This window comes from Chanos chanos, chromosome 15, assembly GCF_902362185.1.
Source record: "Chanos chanos chromosome 15, fChaCha1.1, whole genome shotgun sequence".
Taxonomy (NCBI): domain Eukaryota; kingdom Metazoa; phylum Chordata; class Actinopteri; order Gonorynchiformes; family Chanidae; genus Chanos; species Chanos chanos.
Genome location: NC_044509.1, coordinates 12378384 through 12399663, shown reverse-complemented (window position 1 = coordinate 12399663; position 21280 = coordinate 12378384). Strand labels below are relative to the sequence as shown.

At 40.0% G+C, this 21280-nt stretch overlaps 1 protein-coding gene across 2 annotated transcripts; it reads right to left on the bottom strand.

The window, feature by feature from the left end:
- Positions 1 to 6963: 6963 nt before the first annotated feature.
- Positions 6964 to 19450, bottom strand: fgf13b (fibroblast growth factor 13b). 2 transcript variants are annotated; one of them, XM_030792616.1, is made up of 5 exons: positions 19408 to 19450; positions 9386 to 9496; positions 9164 to 9267; positions 7680 to 7878; positions 6964 to 7100 (listed from the first exon to the last, which is right to left on the bottom strand). In XM_030792616.1, the coding sequence occupies exons 1-5, from the start codon at positions 19448 to 19450 to the stop codon at positions 6964 to 6966; spliced, it is 594 nt and encodes a 197-aa protein (XP_030648476.1). The 2 variants fall into 2 exon arrangements, with proteins under 2 accessions (XP_030648476.1, XP_030648477.1); XM_030792617.1 differs by lacking the exon at positions 19408 to 19450 and adding an exon at positions 13518 to 13548.
- Positions 19451 to 21280: the final 1830 nt, after the last annotated feature.

Genomic DNA, 21280 nt, shown 5'->3' with positions numbered 1-21280 from the left:
ACACACGTGCAGACAGACCAGACCTTATTAGGCCTTTCATTGTACTATGCTAAATTTTCTATATTATTAGTAGTATAAATATGTTGATGTTTTAACACATTGTGCAGCTGAATGGTTATATATGTCTTCTGGATATATATGTATGTATATATGTGTATATATATATATGGATATATATGTTTACCTACTTATAGCCGCGCTATAAGTAGGTAAAACCAGCACGGCGCTCCTAGGAGGAAGTCACAGCGGTCAAATGACCAGCACTCGGCGCTTCAAGGTATAAGTACGTCAAACCGTTACGGCGCTACTAGTGTTAATCATTACTTAAAAATGTAATGAGCAACTGTATCAAGCTAAATATATACAAACATATATGCATACACGCACACCTACACATACACACAGATATTAGCAGATACATATTTGTTCAGAGAAGTGTTTGTGTGTGTCTGTGTATACTTATATGTTTGCATAGAGACACAATTCTGAAAAAAGAAATACATTGAATTGAAATGATGCGGTAAAACTATTAATAGTATGCCTGTTATTCGTACTTTTTTAAAATCCAACCAGTGCATTAATATGTCGAGCAGAAGGTTCCTTGAGATGATCCATATACTGTTGGTGTGAGGGGAAATTGTTAGCTTGGTCAGATGGGAACATGTTTCTCCCCACGCACTTTTCTCACACCTTTTTTTTTTTTTTGTAAGTCACACCTCATATTCCTCACATATTATTATTCATCTGAACCTCTCGCACATGCTAAGCATGTAAATCTTTAAATATTTATAATTGGTGTTGGAATGAAGCATTTGTTTCATTTGCATGTTCAAATCCAAACTGTCAGGTAATGATGCACATCTGTCTAATAAGAGCAACAGAATTCTTGCCGTCACAAATTCAGAATAATTAAGACATGTCATTTTTTTTTCTTTTGAACCATTAAACTCCTATGTTTCACGTCCAACAGTCCGAGCCTGATATGTGATTATCCACATACGAGTATTTGTAAACGCTTCTGAAGAGAAACAATCTGAGTTTTTTTTTAATTGCATTAGCTTTGATCAGTCTTTGCGTGCTGCTTAACAAGATTTTTTTAACGTCGTGTGAAGTCAGACGGTATGGTAGTCCGTCTATGATTAGAATATGATGATGAGTTTCACACACAGGTGCTGATAAAAGAGGGTGCTTTATTAGCACTCCGTGCGCTTGTTGCTTAATGACTGTCTCTAAAATTGGCCTGTACTTTGACAAAGACAGAATGGCACATCATGTCTTTTAATGAGGTACTAAATGAATGGATGGTACCAGAACTCCGACTCTCCGAATTCCATTAGATCACCCAATAACGGGCTTAGGAGCCAACCTATTAGTTTTCCATAGCGGTGAATTGCCGGTGAGCTTTGTTCGGATTTAAATGCTTTGTTGTTGTTATCGTCGCTGTTTTTAATATGTCGTATTTTCACTTAGCTACGAGGTAACACTTATTTTTTGGCCTTCACTTGGGAGAACTAGACAGATGTTGGCCGTCTGCTCCGCGCGCAGCTGAGTCACAAATTTGCACCCAAGACGCTGCATATAATTTCGTTTTATCTATAGTACAGCAAACGATTCTTACTGGATTTCGCTAGTCTTTAAAACAACAGAAAATGATGATAACATAGGCTATGACAATGACTTTAAGAAAACAACTATAGGCCTATCTGTTTTGTTTCCATCCGTCCCGTGTTACGGGAGAGCAGTATCAACAGAAGAAAGTAATAATCCAGTGTTCGGTACAGGCTCGTTTTCACTGAACTGATTGAACTACTAGAATGTTCTCATTTTCTTAGCATTGATCTGTAAGGCAGCAAAAGCAAGATGGATCTAAACCTCTTACAAAATATATCCGAAAATCCATATACACTGTATAGCCACTCCATCCATAAAATATAAAAACTGACTTCTGTTTTAGTGTAATTCTTTCGGTTTTTGCAGCATCACAACAAAACTGTCGATAACGTGACATCAGCGCTTAAATCTAGCGACCAGAAATAGTATAGGAGGGCAAAGGGTCAAAGGCGAGATTACCGTTAGACAATAATTTGGTCCATTTTGTCAGTTAATCCATGGTGGTATATTTCACTTGTCACACCACACAGTTGTAAACAGCGGCACCCCCACTCCAGATCATGCGAGAAGTCCTCCCTTTTAATTAATACTCATGTCATGCTCTGTTGAACTTTATGTCAGCTGGGGGTTGGCGTAAGTGGGGGGGGGGGGGGGGGGGGGGGGGGGGGGGCGCTTTAAGAAGATGTATACTGGTATGTCGTATTAAAGCTTTTTCCTTCTCCCTCCACATTCAGTTCAGTGTTAACATTCTCTCAATTCTATACTGTTGCCCAGTAAAAAAGGGTATTGTTTACAATTCATTTTTTTACACTATGGATTAAACCTTATCCTTGAACCAGGACAGTGAGCTTGACTAATCAATATGTTAAGATGAAAGGAAGTGGTCTGGGTATCTTTGTGAGCATGTTTCTCTCTCTCTCTCTCTGTGTGTGTGTGTGTGTGTGTTTCCGTGTGTATTTGTGTATGCCTAGGTGTGTGTGTGGCTTGGTACAGAGCAAGAGAAATCTATAAACACTGTCCATATACAGAGCAAATCCATAATGTGATAACAACCTTATGGGCATGTCCTTGTAGACCGTACCAAAGTGTAATGCCTCTCACACAACTGTGGTCACAACATTCAGGCCTGAACACAGTGTACACTTTAAATATGCGTGTGTGTGTGTGCGCGCGCGTGTGTGTGTGTGTGTGTCTGCACATATGTAAACCCTTCCATGCATCCAACTCACACAGGGGGAAAAAAAAAACAGTCCAGAAAGTAGCCCATTTCCAAGCTTTTAAAAAATACATAAAACAAAACCCAACAAACAACAGAGCATTTGATTTTACAGAGCGCATGCATGCATTTTTAACCTGGCTTCAACCACTTCTCCAGTCGGTGCCCTGAGCTTTCAGCATCCCCTCTCCTTTATGGACCGGCAAAGCTTTTCCGTAATCTGCAATGTCCCCCGCTCACCCCCCTCCCCTCCCCTCCCCTCCCCACTAACCCCCCCCCCCCCCCCCCCCCCACCCCCCAGCTGCACAGGAAGGGACCATAATGGCAGATCCCTCTCTGTGTGTTTGCCAAGGGAAATATAGTCTACATTCATATGTACACATCCCGAAGCAAAGAGCTGAGCGTAAGAGACAAGGCACACATACGTGTCCTGACAGTGCACGAAGAAGCACTGTACCAAACCGGAGCAACTAAGGAAGCGTTTCCTCCAATAGCACGACACTGACTTAGGCTTCACCTCCAGTCTCTGGCTCTTTTCTGTCAAAACAAATACGACCATCGGCTATTTATATCAGGAAAATTAGCCCAATAAAGCCAACGGGGAATAAATGAAGCTATAGGAGTTCAAATAAAACTGGCCTTGATGAATGTTATCATTTATGACAATTCTAAGGGGGAGGAGGGGTAGATAACTTAGTTGAGGTTGGACTAGGTGTTCTCTTAAAAAAAAAAAAAAAACAAACAAAAAAAACAGATAAATAGACAAATATCAAGACTAAAGTAGTTCTTGAGGGGCCTGAATGCACAGGACGGACTTGCAGTGCCATAACCAGGCATGACTGTGCATAAATTAGGATTAGCAGATTGCAGCTCCCCATTTCACTAGTGTTCAGTTCGGATTGGAGTATCCTCCCACCAGCCTACCATTTTCTTTTACTGGCACAGCACAGAGAACAATTTCCTGAGTTCTGCATCTGGGAATCAGATTTAAAATCCCTAGATCAGCAACGGGCTCTGTCTCATTTCCTCTCCCCTCTCAATCTTCATATCTCTCTCCCTCTCTCCTCTCATTCCCCTCTTCCGACTGAATATGCTCCCTCTACAGGTCTCCCTAAGCGTGTGTGTACGTGTGCGCGCGCGCGTGTGTGTGTCCAGGTGTCTGTACATATGTGTGTGTGCGCATGTGTGTGCGTGTGTGTGTGTGTGTGTGTGTGTGCATATGTGTGTGCATATGTGTGTGTGTGTGTCTGTATGTATGTGTGTGTAGTCTTGTCATAGGTAAACACCTCCTCACCTTTTCCTTTAACAACACAAGAGCCCAAAAATGAAAAGAATGGATTGTGGCTAGAGCAACAAATGGCCACCCCTGTGTTTTTTGCCCCCACCTTGATGCTCATCTTTTTAGTGCTATGGCGCAGTGTGTTTTAATGAATTCTAAGTCTTTAGCACCTCAGAGAGCTGATCCTGTCCCAAAGGATTTATTGGGGTTGGGGGACCAGCTTGTTCATAATTAATGATAAGTTATGAAATATTAACATAGGATTTGATGGTTCAGGATGAATGGTGGTGCTAATGTAACCCTTTCACATCAAGATTGGGCCAAAAAAAGCAGTCACAAGGTACTCAGGGAGCTCTCATGTGGTTTTTTTTGGTTTGGTTTGGTTTGGTTTTTGTTTTTTTGTTTGTTTGTTGTTGTTTTTTTTGTCATTTCATCAGCAAAAACTTAATTAAAAAAGTAATTTTTCAATTTGCTTTGAGGGAAGTGTTTGTCACAAAGCATGTTCATGAACTTTTTTCTTTTCTTTTCTTTTTTGTGAGAACAATATAAGAGAAAAACAGACTGGCCACTACTTTGGTTATTATCAGTGTCTAATCTCATTATTTCTGTAGATCCTTTGGTGAATCAAATTAAAATCTCTGAACTAATGGCGTGAATCAAATCTCTGTCTTCTACTACCTGTAGTAATGAGACGACATTAAGGAAATTCATTCATTTACAAAAAGAAACAAAAAGCAAAACAACAACAACAACAACAACAGAAAAAAACAACAAGAGTGGCATATGGATAATCATAAAAACTGTACTTTGAAATAACATACATCACCCTTTTTTGGCATCACACCATGCACCAGCCACTTCTTGTTATATTTGTCAAAGTGCTGACTGTCACACCAACTACAGACAGAAGTCAAATCACCTTTGAGACAGACTGAGGGGCTTATGTAACTATATCTGTTTTTAATTAATGTCAACAAACAACCAAGGGACCATCTTCTTTGAACTGGAACCAAATCACAGAGCTGTATATTTTAAAGAGAGAGATACACTTTACCGTTTCACATGTGCATTGTAAGAAAAGTCGAATCAAAAATTCAAAGAGCTTTTCAGTTACTCGCTTCTACGACTGCGGCGTTTGGAAAAAGTCAGCTGTTTAAAACCTTAGGAATCGTCAAATCATTGAAAACAAAACAACGAACCAGAGATGAAACGACCAACAACAAACGAAACGCTGCTGTCCTCCTTTCTGTTTTTTTTTGTTTGTTTTTTTTTTTTAAAGTATAGCTTTGTACAAACATTTTATTTCAGTGCATTTTGTAGTGTACAACAAATAACAAAGTGGAGAATACCAGGATAAAATCCGACCTATACATTTCTTTTTTTTTGACCCAGCGCTTGTGGAAGGGCATGGTTCCATTCTGGGTGAATACACAAAAGCCTAAGGTCATGCAGCGATTTCCCAGAAGGGGGGGGGGGGGGGGGTCTCCCATGCAACACATAGGCTCACTAAATAATGAAATCAAAAAGAAATTAAAACCATGTGTCTCCGTATGATCACCATGGACAAACATCTAGCTCTACGTCAAAACACAAGTCTGTCCACACCCTTCCAGACACATGGAGCAAATACTAAAAAATTGATTGGCCCTCTCTTTAAAGCCATGTAATCTGTATATCACTTCTATTTTTAGAGCACTGTTACTAACAAATAAGGTCATATTTCCAATCCATGTTATTCGTCTGAGCTATCTATGTGTACATTTCCATATCGTACTTAAGAGGGTAATATCAAGCATGGTACATTCATTCAAAAAGAACTGTCATTTAAGAACATAAAAAATAAATAAATAAATAAATAAAAACTAAAACCCAGAACTGACAAGACAGAACAAGCAGGGATTAACATATAATAGCATTCACATCCCCTAAATAAATGGAATTTAAATGAATGATATTCTGTCTCTCTTTCTACCAACCTTAAGTTGAATTGAAATAAAACCATTGTTTTTTTTCACTCACCTCAGTTGAAAAAGACAAAGAGACTTCTTTGGTGTGCTGAAACAAAACCCTAAGCCAGTTTTAAGAACAGGATGGAAGAGTGTGTAAGGAAAAGGAAGAAAGATTTTTCCTTAAAAGCATACAAGACTGAAGAGGTGCTACAGTTAGCTACTGAAAGACTGGTTTGACTGACCGACGTCAAACCCCCCGCACACCCCGGCCCCAAAATAATAAACCTTTGAGTCTGCACACTGGCATTGTACAACACAGCTTTTCTCATGCTGTAGCGCCCGCCCCCCCCCCCCCCCCCCCCCCAACAAAAATGATACAAACAAACAAGAGAACAGTCTGCCTCTTATCTCTCAGGAGGAAGCCATGAAGGAAAACACAAAACAACTGTTTCACTAGAAGATACGGTGACAAAGCCTTGAGAGAAATAACGTCTTGAGTAAAGGCTTAAGAGAGAGACAGAGAGAGAGAGAGAGAGAGAGAGAGACAGAGAGAGAGAGAGAGAGAGAGAGAGAGAGAGAGAGAAGCACATTTAGTATGCTACACATGATAACAGGGTAATCCAAGAAAGAGAACCCTAAAAGGAAAAGAAAAAAACAACAACAAAAAAAAAACCCAGAGCGGCGACAGAATGGCTTGACTTTGACGAGGTTAACCCGCAGAAGATTGTAGACGTCAGTTTTGTTTTTGTTTTTGTTTTTGTGTCGTACTTGCGCGTCATCACAGTGATGTAGGGGGAAACACCTGCTAACCTAGCCTTTTTTTTTGTCGTCCTCTCACGCCTTGTGCCGATCCGTTAACGGGAAAAGTCAGCGTGTCAGAGCTGCGGACGGAGACCGTGTCCCCACGGTTACGTGGACTCGTTCTGGCTCAGCGTCTTGCCACCGTTAAGCATAGCCGATGCGCTTCGGCTTTTGGTGGGCGTGCCACTGCCCGAACGTGAGAACTCAGTAAGGTCGTGCAGGGAAGGCTCTCGGTACATAGCAACTGCAGGAGAGGGAGAGAAACAGATAGAAAATCATTAGATTCCTCTCGAGGGGGTGAAAAAAAAATCAAACAAAATCAAACAAATGAAAGTAAATGTGATATATGTATATATATACACACATACATACATACATGCACACACACACACACACCCATATACACACACACACACACGCACACACACACACACACACACACACACACACACACACACACACACACACACACACACACATATATATATATGGGAGCATAAGGGTATATTTGAAGAAAAAAGAGCCAATAGCAATGAAGAATAATTTGTCTTCTTGCTGTATTCATTTCATAAGTCTATATTCCAGCTGCCCTAAACTGGCTGACAAAGAGACAAGACACCTTATGGGTTCATAGCAATGAAAAAAACATAAATGCTCATAGAAAAGTGAACGACGTTGCCTTCAAAACTTTTTATACAACATACACACGGGCTTTGGGTGAAAAAAGACACCAAAGTACATGAACAATTGTAAAGAATGCCGCATGTGCATCATTCAGTTCCATGACATATGTTTCGGGGTGTTCTTGTCGACACATATGTACCTTTTAAAGGTTTGGGGATGAAATGCGCTGCTGGCTTGTTCTTCTTCACATGGTTCCCCTTCATGATTTGGCCCTCTTTATTCAGTCCCAGGTACCACCCACGTCCTGACTGCTGCTGACGGTAGATCATGGAGGAGTAGGTCACATAATAGTTCTCAAACACCGACTCCTTAAATTTGCACTCTGGTGTAAAATGTTCCTAGGAGATTTAAGGAGAGACACGGAGAGAAAGAGGGAGAGGGAGAGAGAGAGAGAGAGAGAGAGAGAGGAGAAAGAGACAGACAGACAGAGAATTTTAATCAGAAGTTGTCCACCTTTTCTGTATTACAATACCTCAGCACTGCTTGTGTGCGTACAGAGGGTTGTGCTTGAATGTACGCGACAGAGATGCACACACACAAATAAAGCACTTATTAACAGGTTAAAGTGAATTCTGATTTGCACATAAAATACACTGAAAAATCTCAGAAACGTCTGATAACTTCCCTAACCAGAGTCATGAATCATCTTTAGAACTCTAAGAGTTTGTGGTGCAAAGCTGATTGCTTTTAAACTGATGCTGGCCAGAAACACTTTCACCCATTCCTTCAATCAATATATCTATCCTCAAGAAAATAACCTCTCACAAATGAGAACAAGGACAGACATGCACTGTCACGAACAAACACACATATACACACATACTGCCTCCTAGACGTGCACGCACGCACGCACGCACACACACACACACACACACACACACACACACACACACACAGAAACCATTGTTGGCCCGTTTTCTAAGAAATTAGAACAGTGTCAGCAATCTTCCTTTACGGGAACCAGCAACGTTTAATTTACAGCACATAATACAGAAAATATACACTGACATGTGCCCTTATTGCGTTTTATGAAAAAGTTGACGGGTGTAGCGCACTGTCGTGACTTAAGGTTACTCAGGGTTCCGTCCAACGCCGGGAACGTTGCTGGAAATGTCCGTTTTGAAATGACGGGAGCACTTATTGGCACAGTGCTAAATTATTCATTATGTCATAACAGATTTAATCAACGAAGTGGGTGGAAGCGGTGGGGGCTGTCAAAAAAGCAGATATCCATTAGACTTTGTTTGTGAATTCACCAGTTTTTAATAATACAGAGCACCTATTGCACACAGCATAAAAAAAAATGCTTAGAAACAGTGAAAATTATGACGATGCGGTAACTTCTCTAGATGTTTGCAATTCGTATGATGTGTGTGTGTGTGTGTGTGTGTGTGTCTGCATCAAAAAAAAACCCCATCTGAAACATTAAAAAACATGCATGAAGTAATTACTGATATTCATAGCTGGAAGTGCACATCGGAAGGAACACAAATCAGGGAAGGGAACCAAACTCATGAGCATTCAGCAGCTCATCCAGTGAGCACACAGTGTGCTTTTGGACCAAGATCACAGACATTCAGGACAATGGGTTGCTCACTTTAATGTCAGGAACGCAGAACTTACTGAGGTGTACAAGTAACCCTCATTGTTCATCGCCAGATAGAGTTTGGTCTGCACACCCTGAATGGCCACGACCCGAAGCCCGACCGGAATGAGGTTGAATATAGCTGTGAGACAGAGAGACGTAGGGAGGGGTACTTGAGTAAACAAGAACGAAAACAGAAAAACAGACATTCTGAGCATCTATGATAGCTTTTTTTTTTTTCATTCACTCCATTTACACACCGTAGCTACTGTCCTCCTCCTTTGTACCATCAATGGTTCCATCTGCCTGGAGCTGGAGATGGAAACCCTGTCGGCTGTGCAGCTTAGTGACTATCCCCTTCAGCTGGGGCTCTGTGGAGGTAAGAGCACTGGAGATGAGAGGAATGGGAGTGGGCTACCTGGTGGGGGGGCGCTAGACATGCAATAGCAGGAATGCACAGTAAAGAGAACAGAGGAATAACCCATAAGAACACATGGCAGGTTCAAAGGAGGAACAGTTCACGAAGGGGAACACACAGGGTTTGATTTGATCAATAGATTGTGAAAAGTGAAAGAATGTGAGGTTATGAGTGATTCAGGCTTCGTGCATCAGTATTTACTGCCAGATTATTCAAAGGTTGGTTGGAAGACTGAGAAGAAGAACGACAACAACAACAACAACAACAACAAAAAACCCCCAAACAGCACCATTTAATTTCGCGTCGTTTTCATTGCGTTTGTCTTCGATGTTAATTTGACCTTATTTGTCTTAGCTAAACAAACAATCGTCTGGTGCCATTTGCTATTGGCAGCAGAACAATTCAAAATCCATCTCTAATAATGAAAAACCCAGACTAAACTCAATTTGAAGCATTAACCCCTCGAACCGCATGGCCGAATCACATGGAAGAAAAACAGATCCATTTGTCAGAGGTTTCAAGTAACCCAAATGGTTTTTATTAAAGGCAATATCTGCAAGACCAAGATCTAAGAGGGAAATATAAATACAGGGACAGAAATCTTTTAATTGACAGCGTTCATTTCCTCTTATTCATTTAAATGACAAGGAAATCTTCCACAACAGCCTCTTTCAGCCATGTTATGGTAAAACTATATCTTTTGAATGCTTGAATACTTAACTGACAAGTTGACAGATCATTTATTAACAGTACACATCTACGTCAGCATTAGGGTTGTTGCACTACATTAGATTTAATCTATTTCATATGAAAAGAGGTCTAGTGATGGATCTGTCTTTCTTATGTTGACTCATAGGTTATACTGACCAAAGACCCCCAAATTGTCACACAGTTCAGGGACTGATTCCCCCCAACTTATGTAAATGTGCAAGTCCTGTTTCATTAAGTCCTAAATTTTATCTGTATTTGCATTTCTGAAATGTCTCACTACGTCCTAAATTTTATCTGCATTTGCATTTCTGAAATGTCAGCAAAGCTCCACTATAATATCCACCCTGGCTCTCAACAGTGTTTAAACTTCCTCATTGAAAACTGTGTTCACATACTGTTGACACAAACACATAAGCAATCCTTACTGTTTTATCACTGTATATTGCCTATGACTCATCAGCCTCAGAAATATGTTAGAGCTTAAATTTAGTTAGAGTCAAATTTACAGCAGGCTCAACCAGTGTTGGCCAAAAAGCTGATTATGTATAGAGCATTTACATTGTTATTAGATCCTTTTAGAAAGCTAACCACAGATGTCTGTGTCGTGATAAATAGACGAACTAACCTTGTTTTTCTGTTTTGTTTTTCTTTTTCTTTCTTTCTTTCTTTTTTTTTTTTAACCTGATGGAAGGCAATGTTAATTCTTGTACTGTTAACAGCTTTAGCTCAGTAGATCCATTTCAGAGTGGAATGATGCTCAGAAACAACAGATTTTAAATAACAATATTAAAATTACACAATGCATTATAAAAATAACACTGGTCAGTTCAACTTCGCAGATGTTTATGATGTTGATGTGGTCTCTGTTGGTGGTGGTAGGTACGATGATGATGATGATGATGATGATGATGATGATTATGATGAGGATGATGGTGGTGGTGATTGCTTCTGAGTTGAGTCTAATAGATAAAAAAAGAACACGCTCAACATCAGACCTGGTCGTCTTCTCTTTCGTTTCTTTGAGCCGAAGAGTTTGACGCGTGAGAACAAGTTGAGCCTGCTGGGTTTTTCGCACGCGCCTATGCTTTTATTGGGGCTGCTCGAGCCACGGCAGGCATTCGCCTTCTCTCGCTCCCTCGCCTGCCTCTTCTGCCGTATGAGGGAGCTGGCGATCGCTGCGGCGGTAGCCAGTTTGGCGGTTTGGTATGACAACACGTCCCAGATTAAAATTCTACCTCCTTCACCCACCAAAAACAAGAAGATGTGTATTGAATTCCTGTTTTGCTCATGATTAATCTCACAAACAACAATGATCCATGTCAATGCGTCGTAGAGTCATTCAGTGGTCCCTTCCCTTTCGATACTGGATTCGGCATATTCAAAAAAGACTTCATTCAAACATTTGCTTTAAACAACTCAGCAGTTCAGATTTTATTTCTGCCCTTTGGCATGACGGAGCTCCTCCAAAAATTAAGATCCAAGAACAGCAATTCCTTTTATGCCCAAGAGAGAATCTGTTTTCCAGAGGACGTTTCCTTATACAGATTTTAAACGCACCACGTTTGCAAAAGATAAATGCAAAACACGTGGATATTATCATGTTGGATTATCATATTTTCAAAAAATGTCAGTATAACGATTCTATGGCAGACCCCACCTAAGCAACAGACGAATTCAAAAATGAAATGTCACTTGGAGCACCTGTTAACACAGAGCGGCTTGAAAATAATTAACTACACCTCGCATTCGTGAGGAGAGAAAAAGAGGGAGAGAGAGAGAGAGAGAGAGAGAGAGAGAGAGAGAGGTGTGACTGCACATTTGCACGTTCTCCGTCATCCACGTCCCTTTATCATAATGAGACAAGTTGAGCTAATCTTTCGGAATAGGCTGCAGGTTTATGCGTTCTTCCATTTGCTTCGTCTGTCTAACGCTGCAGATGTTTTCAGAAAAACAGCAGTGAGGATCTGCATAAGGCAATCAACTGACTGATCCCGGTCCCACAAGACCGCCCAAATTTTTGGTAGGGGAAATTCAGAGGTAATGCAGACGGAAAGTAAATTCCCTTGACAGTTCAGAATTTCAAAGAGTCAGATTTGGCAATTCGATGTCCACAATATGATCCCGGTAAAGTGTGAAAAAGAAAACCATTCACCAGTCCTCTGACTCTCGCTTCTTCTTTCCGTTAGAGACTATGTTGCACGGCCCGCTCTCTGCTGCAGACAGTCAGCCTTATTCTGCTCACAGTTGCTCCTGCAGCAGCGCTGAAGTGGGCTTGGTGACAGGCAGCCAAAAACGTGATTGTGGTTTTCAAGAGGGCATCACGGATAAACAATGTAACAGACTCCCCGGTAGTGGACTACTGGGGAATTAACATCCAAAATTTTAGTCATCCATACTTGATCTCTCAGTTTTTTCGAAACAAAGAGAATAAATAGTGTTTTAATAAATACTTAATGAATTATAAAATTATTTAGATAAACCTCCTAATTCACGACTCTAAATACCATACTGACGGCAGGAATACAACACACCAGTAAACTTATACTGTAAATGTTTTCAGCTGTACATGTTGAATGCCTGAGGCACAACATGTGGCGCCAACTGCAGGCGGATCGATTCCACATTTTGCAGTTATCAGAAAATCCGCATATTTCAGGAATAATTCGCTTCGCTTCTCTTAGTGAGAGAAACAGGGATACGGAAAAGCATCATTAAACAAATAAACAAATGAACACCACAGAAACGTACTGCACCGCAACAACTAAGCCGCCTGATTGGCGTGCTCCTCAGTTACATAATACGTTTTCACCATACTTTCTGGATAAATGAGGAAAAGTTCGACTGCGCCATCTGCGGTAATAAAAAAAACGGTGAAAAGTCGTTAAATGACTCTCTCGCAAAATATTGACTAAAGCCTGCTAATTAAAGGGCCGTTTAACAGCCTGTACTGAAGTAGCAAAGTTTGGTCTATTATGCAGTACTAGACTACTGGGTTCGTGTGCACGCTCGACACGAGCACAACGTTTAAAAGCTAAGACGTGTTCAACTGTCAGCACCTTGGACAGAGAACGTGATAAAAGCTAAGCGAATAAACCACGCCTTCTACATAAGACCAACTTAACAGGTCGAAATACCTGATTAACGTAATTGATTCTATTGCTCTCAGGGACATATTTGTTTGCTATACGAATAAACGTTCACTTTAATACGTGATATCCAGTGTTATCACAATTCTCGACAGTTGAAGAAAGCACAAGTTGTACCTGATGTTGATCTTCTTAACGGAAAAGCCATGCCTCACAGTTTGCACGCGTTGAGTCTTTTAGGGTATGTTTTCGGATACTTCTCCAATGTGAACAATGAGCGAGAGAGGATGTTTCAGAATTTGAACCAAATCCCCTGTGTACTCCATCCATTAAATCCGTCTGCATGTTGGTGATACCAGATCATTATCGGGCATTAGTCACAGGCCATTATGAATTTAGAGAAGCTCATTAATGATTCATTTGATGGCATCGCTGATCTGGCCAACTCAGACATCTACAACGGTTATCCACCAAGCGCTGAAAAGCGAGGGAAACCCTGACCAACAGGCCGTTTAGAATAGGCCAAAATCCAAGGCTGGCTGCAGCGGTCTTGATTTGTTGGGCAATGCGCCGTTCGTGATTCAAAACTGTCCAAAGTTTAAGAACAAGCAATGAAATAAACCACTGAGAATTGATCGTTTCGAAGTAGCTTTCTTCTCGGAAAATAATTAATGGATTGACCATTGCCTTAAATACCACAGGCAGGTCTGACTGCTCCACAAACCTCCCTAGTGTTGGAAGTTCGCCAACATCTTTCAAACATCCTGATCCTGAGTCTGTGTGTGTAAAGGAGGAGAAAGGCAAAAACAATACAGGCTACTTCACTTCGCAAGGCCATCATATTCTGAGAAACTAATGTAATATAGGCGTAATGAGGAAGGACTCTTGTTTTAAATACAAAGAATCGAATTATCCTGATCTGCTTTCCTGTTCTGAGACTGAATAATTTGGTTATCAGTTTCATAAGGTTGTAAAAACCAACCGTTGCTGGGTTTTTTTTTACAACCAGCTGCTGTTTGGACTTATATTGGAAAAAAAAAACATTTGTCAAGGTAGTTGGTGAATTTTTCTTTCTTTTCTTTTAAGCCACTGCGTGCGCCGCGCTCAACGAGTTAGTCCATCAGCTGTCTTTGCCTCGCTCGGTAGCTGTTGCTTTTGTCATAGTTAACGGCTTTTTTTTTTTTTGGCAGGGAAAGAGGCTTCAAAACATAAAGAAGAAAACCTTTTTTTGTAAATTTGAAAAGAAAATTCAAAACTTCAGCTAAGATTTAAAATTCATGATAACTATATCTATTGATAAATCCAGTATCCAAATTAATTTTTTAAGCGGCTATTCTAAAGATTATACAAACTATTCAATGCGGATTACTGTGAAAATATAATTAGTCACTCGGTCTAACACTTCAAAATACATGGCATTTTAACTTCTCTCTCTGAGCAGACCATTCATGCACCATGCACAGAAAAATGACCCCACCCTTTGTTTTGTTTGAGTTTTACCCTGCTGTACCACTAGATGCTGCTATACAAATTTAAAGATGAAAAAAGGGCACATTAGAACTCTATGAATTTTATATCTGTTTTCTGTCAGTGTGTAATATATAAACACAAGTATTTAAATGTCATTTCATATATTTCGTATTACTTTGTCATTATGTTTGTTTATGATATTTTGTTTATGTAGCCATAGATCAGTTAGTGGTTTCAGTACATGCATTACTCTTTGTATGCTTCTATCTCTGGTGAAATAATAATTCTATAATTCATACTATTATTCATGCGTAATTCATAAGTTACAGTGTTGGTAAATTGGACAGTTGCTGGATAACACAGACAGCTGTGGTTTCTTATGTCTTTGTACTTCAATGTCTAGTCTGGAGAAGTGTACTGTGATTTAAATCCAGTCAATTATACAGCCAAATACATCCAACACTGTATTGTCAGAAATGGATCATCCCACTTCTTTAATGCTGAAGTACATAAGAAAAATCCAGCCATTCAGGGAATCCAACATTCCTCTGTCCCCTTGGAGTGGAGCTGCAACACACTGACAATGGTTAGGGTATTACTCTAACTAAAGTATTATTTGTCTCAGGGACCCCGCATCAACAATGAACAAATCCTGCAGAAGAAACAAAAAACCAGAAGTAAAGCAGTAAATTTTCTTCAGGTGCATAGAAAACAGTGAAGGTGATATTGATTCATATCCTCTACAATATACAGTGCCAATCTAAAAACTGTGATGATGCGAGTGAAAGGCCAGATGTTTTACACATCTGTGTTGCAGTGACCATACAGAAGGCGGAGCACAGGACTGGTGCAGATGCTGTTCTAGTTTCAGGTGTCATGCCAGTTGACAAGCAGTAGGAGCAGTTAGAGTGAGGAAATCTCCCTTTTTTTCGGCAGTTTAAAAGTGACAAAGGGGCCGTCATGTTTGAGCAAGGGCAAATTCACATAGAGAAACCCAAAGGGCGAAACATATCGATTGTTCAGACAAACCTTCCGGAATCTGGCTCTCCCTGAGAATGATTCGCCACAGCGGACAGCATAAGATATCACGGCACTTAATGTGAAAAGACTGCTCTTTTTCCCATACATCCATAGACAGTCTGGAGTCCTCCCGCAAGATAACATATTCCATGGTACCTGTGATGATATTTTTTGCACTGAAACTGTCTGATAATCATGATAGAATAACAAATGTTCTCAAAGCATGAATGTTACTTGGCATGACACAACATCCTTATAAATGGATCATTCTTGAATTGAGGAGCTCAGCCCAACAAACACACACACACACGTATGCACGCATACACACACACACACACACACACACTTGAACTGTCCAACACAGCACCACAGAGTATGTTAAAAACCTGCTCTGCAAAAGTCCTAACTTCAAAAGACAGATTCCGGTGAGAAAGTTCAAGGTGTGGACTGAATAAACCCTGTGCATGCTGGCATGTGTCCAGGAACAAAACTATAATATGACAGTCTGACAGATGACATCTATGGACCGAAAGGATTTTATTCAATTATACTTATAAACATGACAAAACGATTTTGGCAGCCACTCTAGTTAAACCTCCGCTTGGAAAAAGAGCCCAGGAGGAGCAAAATGAGAGAAAATGGAACATATTCCGCTCCATAACTCTTTGCATTATAACTGAAGTATTGAACAAAAGCCAGCTGGAGTGTTACATTATTGTGAGGCTTAGCAATCAACTCATTCACAATGGAAAGGTTTACTGTACCCATTCACCAATTGTGTATTCCAGTCCATGGAGTGAAAAATATGGTCTAAATTACTTATGTGGAATATGACTTCAGAACCAAATCAGATATTCCTAACTGTCCAGGGAGATTGATATCTAGGACAACAGTAAAACAGAACGAAAAGTCTCTCTGGCTTAACCCCAAGCAATAGCTCCCGGTAAACTGATATTCATCCATCAGTATCTGAACTGACAGCACTGGGAAATTATACAGCCTCCCTGTTCTTTGCGAAACTGGTTTGTTTTGGCGATGAAATAATAATCAAACTGAATCATGGGATTTGTTCATTCATTCACTCATTCATTCACTCATTCACTCACTCATACATTCATACATACATTCATTCAGTTTTAGTCCCGAGCTTTGCCTGTGGACATGTAAAATAAATTCCAACAGGGTAAATGAAAATGGCAGGCAAAAATGTTACAGCAAAGCAGTTGTAATTGCAGTTTGCCTCAAGTGCTTTTAATAACTGAATCCATAAACCTCCCTCACTTTGTAAAGCAAGTACTGACACCTAGTGGCCAAATGTTGTTAAGCAGGATGACAGAAACTGTGTAGAAAAAATGACAAAGTGCCCCCTCCCCCGTTAAAAAAAACCCTACAACTACAATAGAAACACTAATGTGATCAGATCACCATGGAAACTAAAAACGCTGACCATTATCAATTTTCATCCCTCCCAAAGACACAGGAGGGTGACAACAGTAACATTCCAGCAAAGCACTATAAAGCAGTGTTCTATCCTCACAGAAAAAAATTCCTGAATTACCCCAGTATTGACAGCACACCATTTTTGCCAGAGTGGTTTCATATTATCACCAAAAGTATGCATCCTATGAGATATTCTGAGGTCACATCTGCAATATTATAAATATTGCACTTTATTGCTGCACTAGTTTGCCCAATTCTGTATATTTTCATTGAACTATCATTTTTGTTTTAATACATACTGTGTCTTTTATGATCAGGTTCTCAGAGCAAACTATTAACCTCTCAATAGCACTGTCATGTGGTTTTGTTTCAAAAAGTCGAGCAAATTTTCTGCGGCTGTTTCATAAGAGATTTTTGCTTCTAAAAACAAACAAACAAAAAGCCTGCGCTGATCTGCAAAAAATGCCAAACTTGCAGTCAAAATTTACAGCTCTGTCAGCCTTAGAGATATTTACTGTCTATGTGGATTGTTCTCTCTGCTCTGTGAGACTTTATTTCATAAAATACAGCAGAAATCTAAAACTAAGCAAAGCAATAAAACACGAATTTATGCTTTGGGACAGACCAAAAACCTTCCTATCAAGGAATACTCTACAGAACACAGAGATATCTGACCATGGCTTTACACTCACTATGAAAATAGGTCAGTGATCTGATTTAGCTACATATGTTGATCTGTGATCATCTGAGCCACAAGTCCTGGCAAAAATTAATGAGTGCTAGATGGGTTAAAAAAAACAACAACTAAATTCTGCTAAATTGAGAAACAATTTGTTAAGAAACAATTTTAATTGTCAAATCAAATGTCGTGATCTCTAGAGTGCTTTAATACAAAAATTTGAAAGCCTACAAAATGAAACACTCCCAACATTCCATTCACTCTTAGAAAGGAGCATTTGATGCTTTTGTGCTCTGGGGACAAGCTACAACAGATGATGGGAGTGCTGAACTTGGCTGCACCATATGGAGCACAAATCTCTCCATCCATGAAAAGTAATTTAAAGTCTCTATTCTAGGGCAAGATATATTTAAATTAATTAACCTGACTTCCATAAGCTGCACTTTGTACTCTACTTTAGAACAGCACATAACTCTTTAATGAGTTTATGTTTATACAGACATAAGCTTCAACACAATCCTCCCCAAATGCTCCCTTACCGTTTCCAGGATACTGTGACCTCTGATCTAACCAGTGTGAGCAAGTGTGCATACACACACACACACACACGAACACACAAAGAGAGAGAGGGAGAGAGAGAGAGAGAGAGAGAGAGAGAGAGAGAGAGAGAGAGAGAGAGAGAGAGAGAAGGAAACACACTAAAGACTTAAGACATCCAAGACAGTTTATACAAGGGACTGAAGATCACATGATCATATATCACATCATTTTTTCCTTATTTTTTGAAAAGTGATCCTGAAAAATACTGAGGAAAAAGAAATGTTATTAAAAGGGGCTACATCGCCTCCTCTTTGTCTCCATGGTAACAGGTACCCAGCCTACTATTACGATCCTGAAACCGAAGCTTCCGTGGGACTGTCTAACTCCTTTGCCCATAAGAAACGAATAATGGTAGTGGTTTGATTGTAACTACACACTAATCGTACAGAAACCCTTTTCTTTGCATCAGAACAATGTAAATTAGCATATTTTAATGGATGTGTTTATCTGGGGAGAAAATGAGAGGGGAGCAAATATTACGACTCCCATAACAGCGTACGGAGTTAAAGTGACCGCGCCTTGCAAACGGCAAATTGGTTTTTCAGCTGTGCGCGTAGATATGCTTAACATACATTAAGTGAAAAACCTCCCCTTCAGATTATTCTGAAATTAATGATAAAGTCGACAAAGACTGATAGATTTTTAAATATGTTTTTCAGCGATACAAAACACTGATCTATTACTGCCCATCACCCATGACACGATACAAGCGATGACGCTCAGTTAACAAAATGATTAAGAAATCGACCCTCTTTGTGATGGTTTACAATGGCTGGTAGCTTACTCGAAATTCATATTATGGAATTTATTATCCTGATCGTGTTTTGCGTGAAGTGAAGTGAAATTAAAATATCTCACCCTTTGAAGCATCTTCCTTTGCCTTCGTCGCTTTCCCGTTCATAGATCTCTCTTTGGGTGTAAAATGCTAAATACACAAAGCAAAAAAAAAAAAAAAAAAATACTCCTCATTCAAAACTGGCTCTTCTTTGCCGTCGTGTCCAACCCCCTCCTTAAAGGCACCAGGTTTCGGAATAATAGTTCTGTGTAACACGGAGAGATTAGGTTAGTTTCTTTGCATGTACACGTGCCAAAAATAGAGCAAAGCTGAACTATTAGTGCTTATTTTACTTGAAATTACACACCGCTGAATAACAGTATGACCGAGCCGCTCCGAAATGAAAACTGATGTTCATTAAGAGTTCATTCTTAGTCTGTTGAATTTCAAAATGAATTAAAGAAATGTGTACATTTAGACAGACATTGGTTTATCATTCACTGATGGCTTTACCTGAACACCCCACGTTCTATTTGTCTGTGAGCGCATCACAAGCCCGTGTGCATAGTCTTCTGCTTAATCCATTTCACAGGACGAGTCCCAAAGACAAAAAGAAACGAGGAAAGGCGCATTGATCGCGTTGGGAGGGGAAATTGCCCGAGCAAAAAATTACAAAATTGGGTTGTGAATTAAAATGAATTAAATTCGAACGGACCTCCCCTTCACTGCTGGTACTGTAAGAAGCGATAGCGATGTGCTTACCCAACCAGCCAGTCAAAAGGTGGTGACAACGGCTCCTCTTTAAAACCACGTGTCTAGACCAGCCTTGAACTTCACAGCATTATGGCCATCGTCTTCGGTTTTATTCACTTCAAATTAAAAAAGGGCAAAGTATCTGTGTTCGTCTCTTTTCGGCAGCTGGGACAGCCGTAAATGCAACTATTTGACTTTAGTTTGGCTTGCCGTTAACTTGTTCTCCGAGGTTGATGATCACAAAAAATGAACAATATCCGTCACTTCACACGTCATTTACCACTGACCTTTTCAAACTTACTGGAGAGCGCATGTTTCATCTTCGAGACTGCTTTGAAAAGGATTGCTTTTAGTATACTAGCTTTACTGTGCCGTTCAGCATCTCCAAAGTGCAGCACTTGAGAATCTCTCACAGGCTCTCACCCCCCCCCCCCCCCCCCCCCCCCCCACACACACACACACACACACACACACACACACAGAGAAAAAAAGAGAGAGATAGAGCGAGAGAAGGAGAGAGCCAGAAAGAGAGAGAGATAGATTAACAGGGGGAAAGGCAGCATTCATGGTTGAAGAAAAAAAAAGATTATTATCTAAGAATGACATTAATGAGCAATGGAAGAAGATGATATGAAAAGCTCAAGAACATATTGGAAGTACGATGCTCCCAACCATAAAGTTTGAATTCAGTTCAGCTTTACATATTCTCTATAAAAGTTAGGGAAACATTAATTATGGAGAGGGTTTTTTTCCCTTGCGGTGTGACACAGAGTCTCCGAACTAGGAGCAGTGCTTATTATGTAAGAGCAGAATTAACTCCGGTTTTCACTGCACCAACGAAAAGGAACTAAATGAATATTTAAAATTTTGTTGTCAGGGTTGTTGTAGTTGTTGTTGCTTTTTTTTTCAAGATGGGTCTGAGTATTAGAATTTACGGATGTTTCATCCATTCTAATAAATTTGATTCAGTTAATCCAGTGTTATTTGTGTATCCCTTTTCACACTGGCTGTAGACATAACCCTGCTTTGTTGTTTTAAGGCTTATGACATTACAACAAAGCTTTTGTTATGCATATTTCTAATCAATAAACAGAAGAAGAAGAGGAAGAGGAAGAAGAAAAAGAACAAGAAGGAGAAGAAGCCTTTATTTACCATTTGCTCAGGTACAATGTACAAGGGCATTGGAATTCTAGTGTGGTTCTC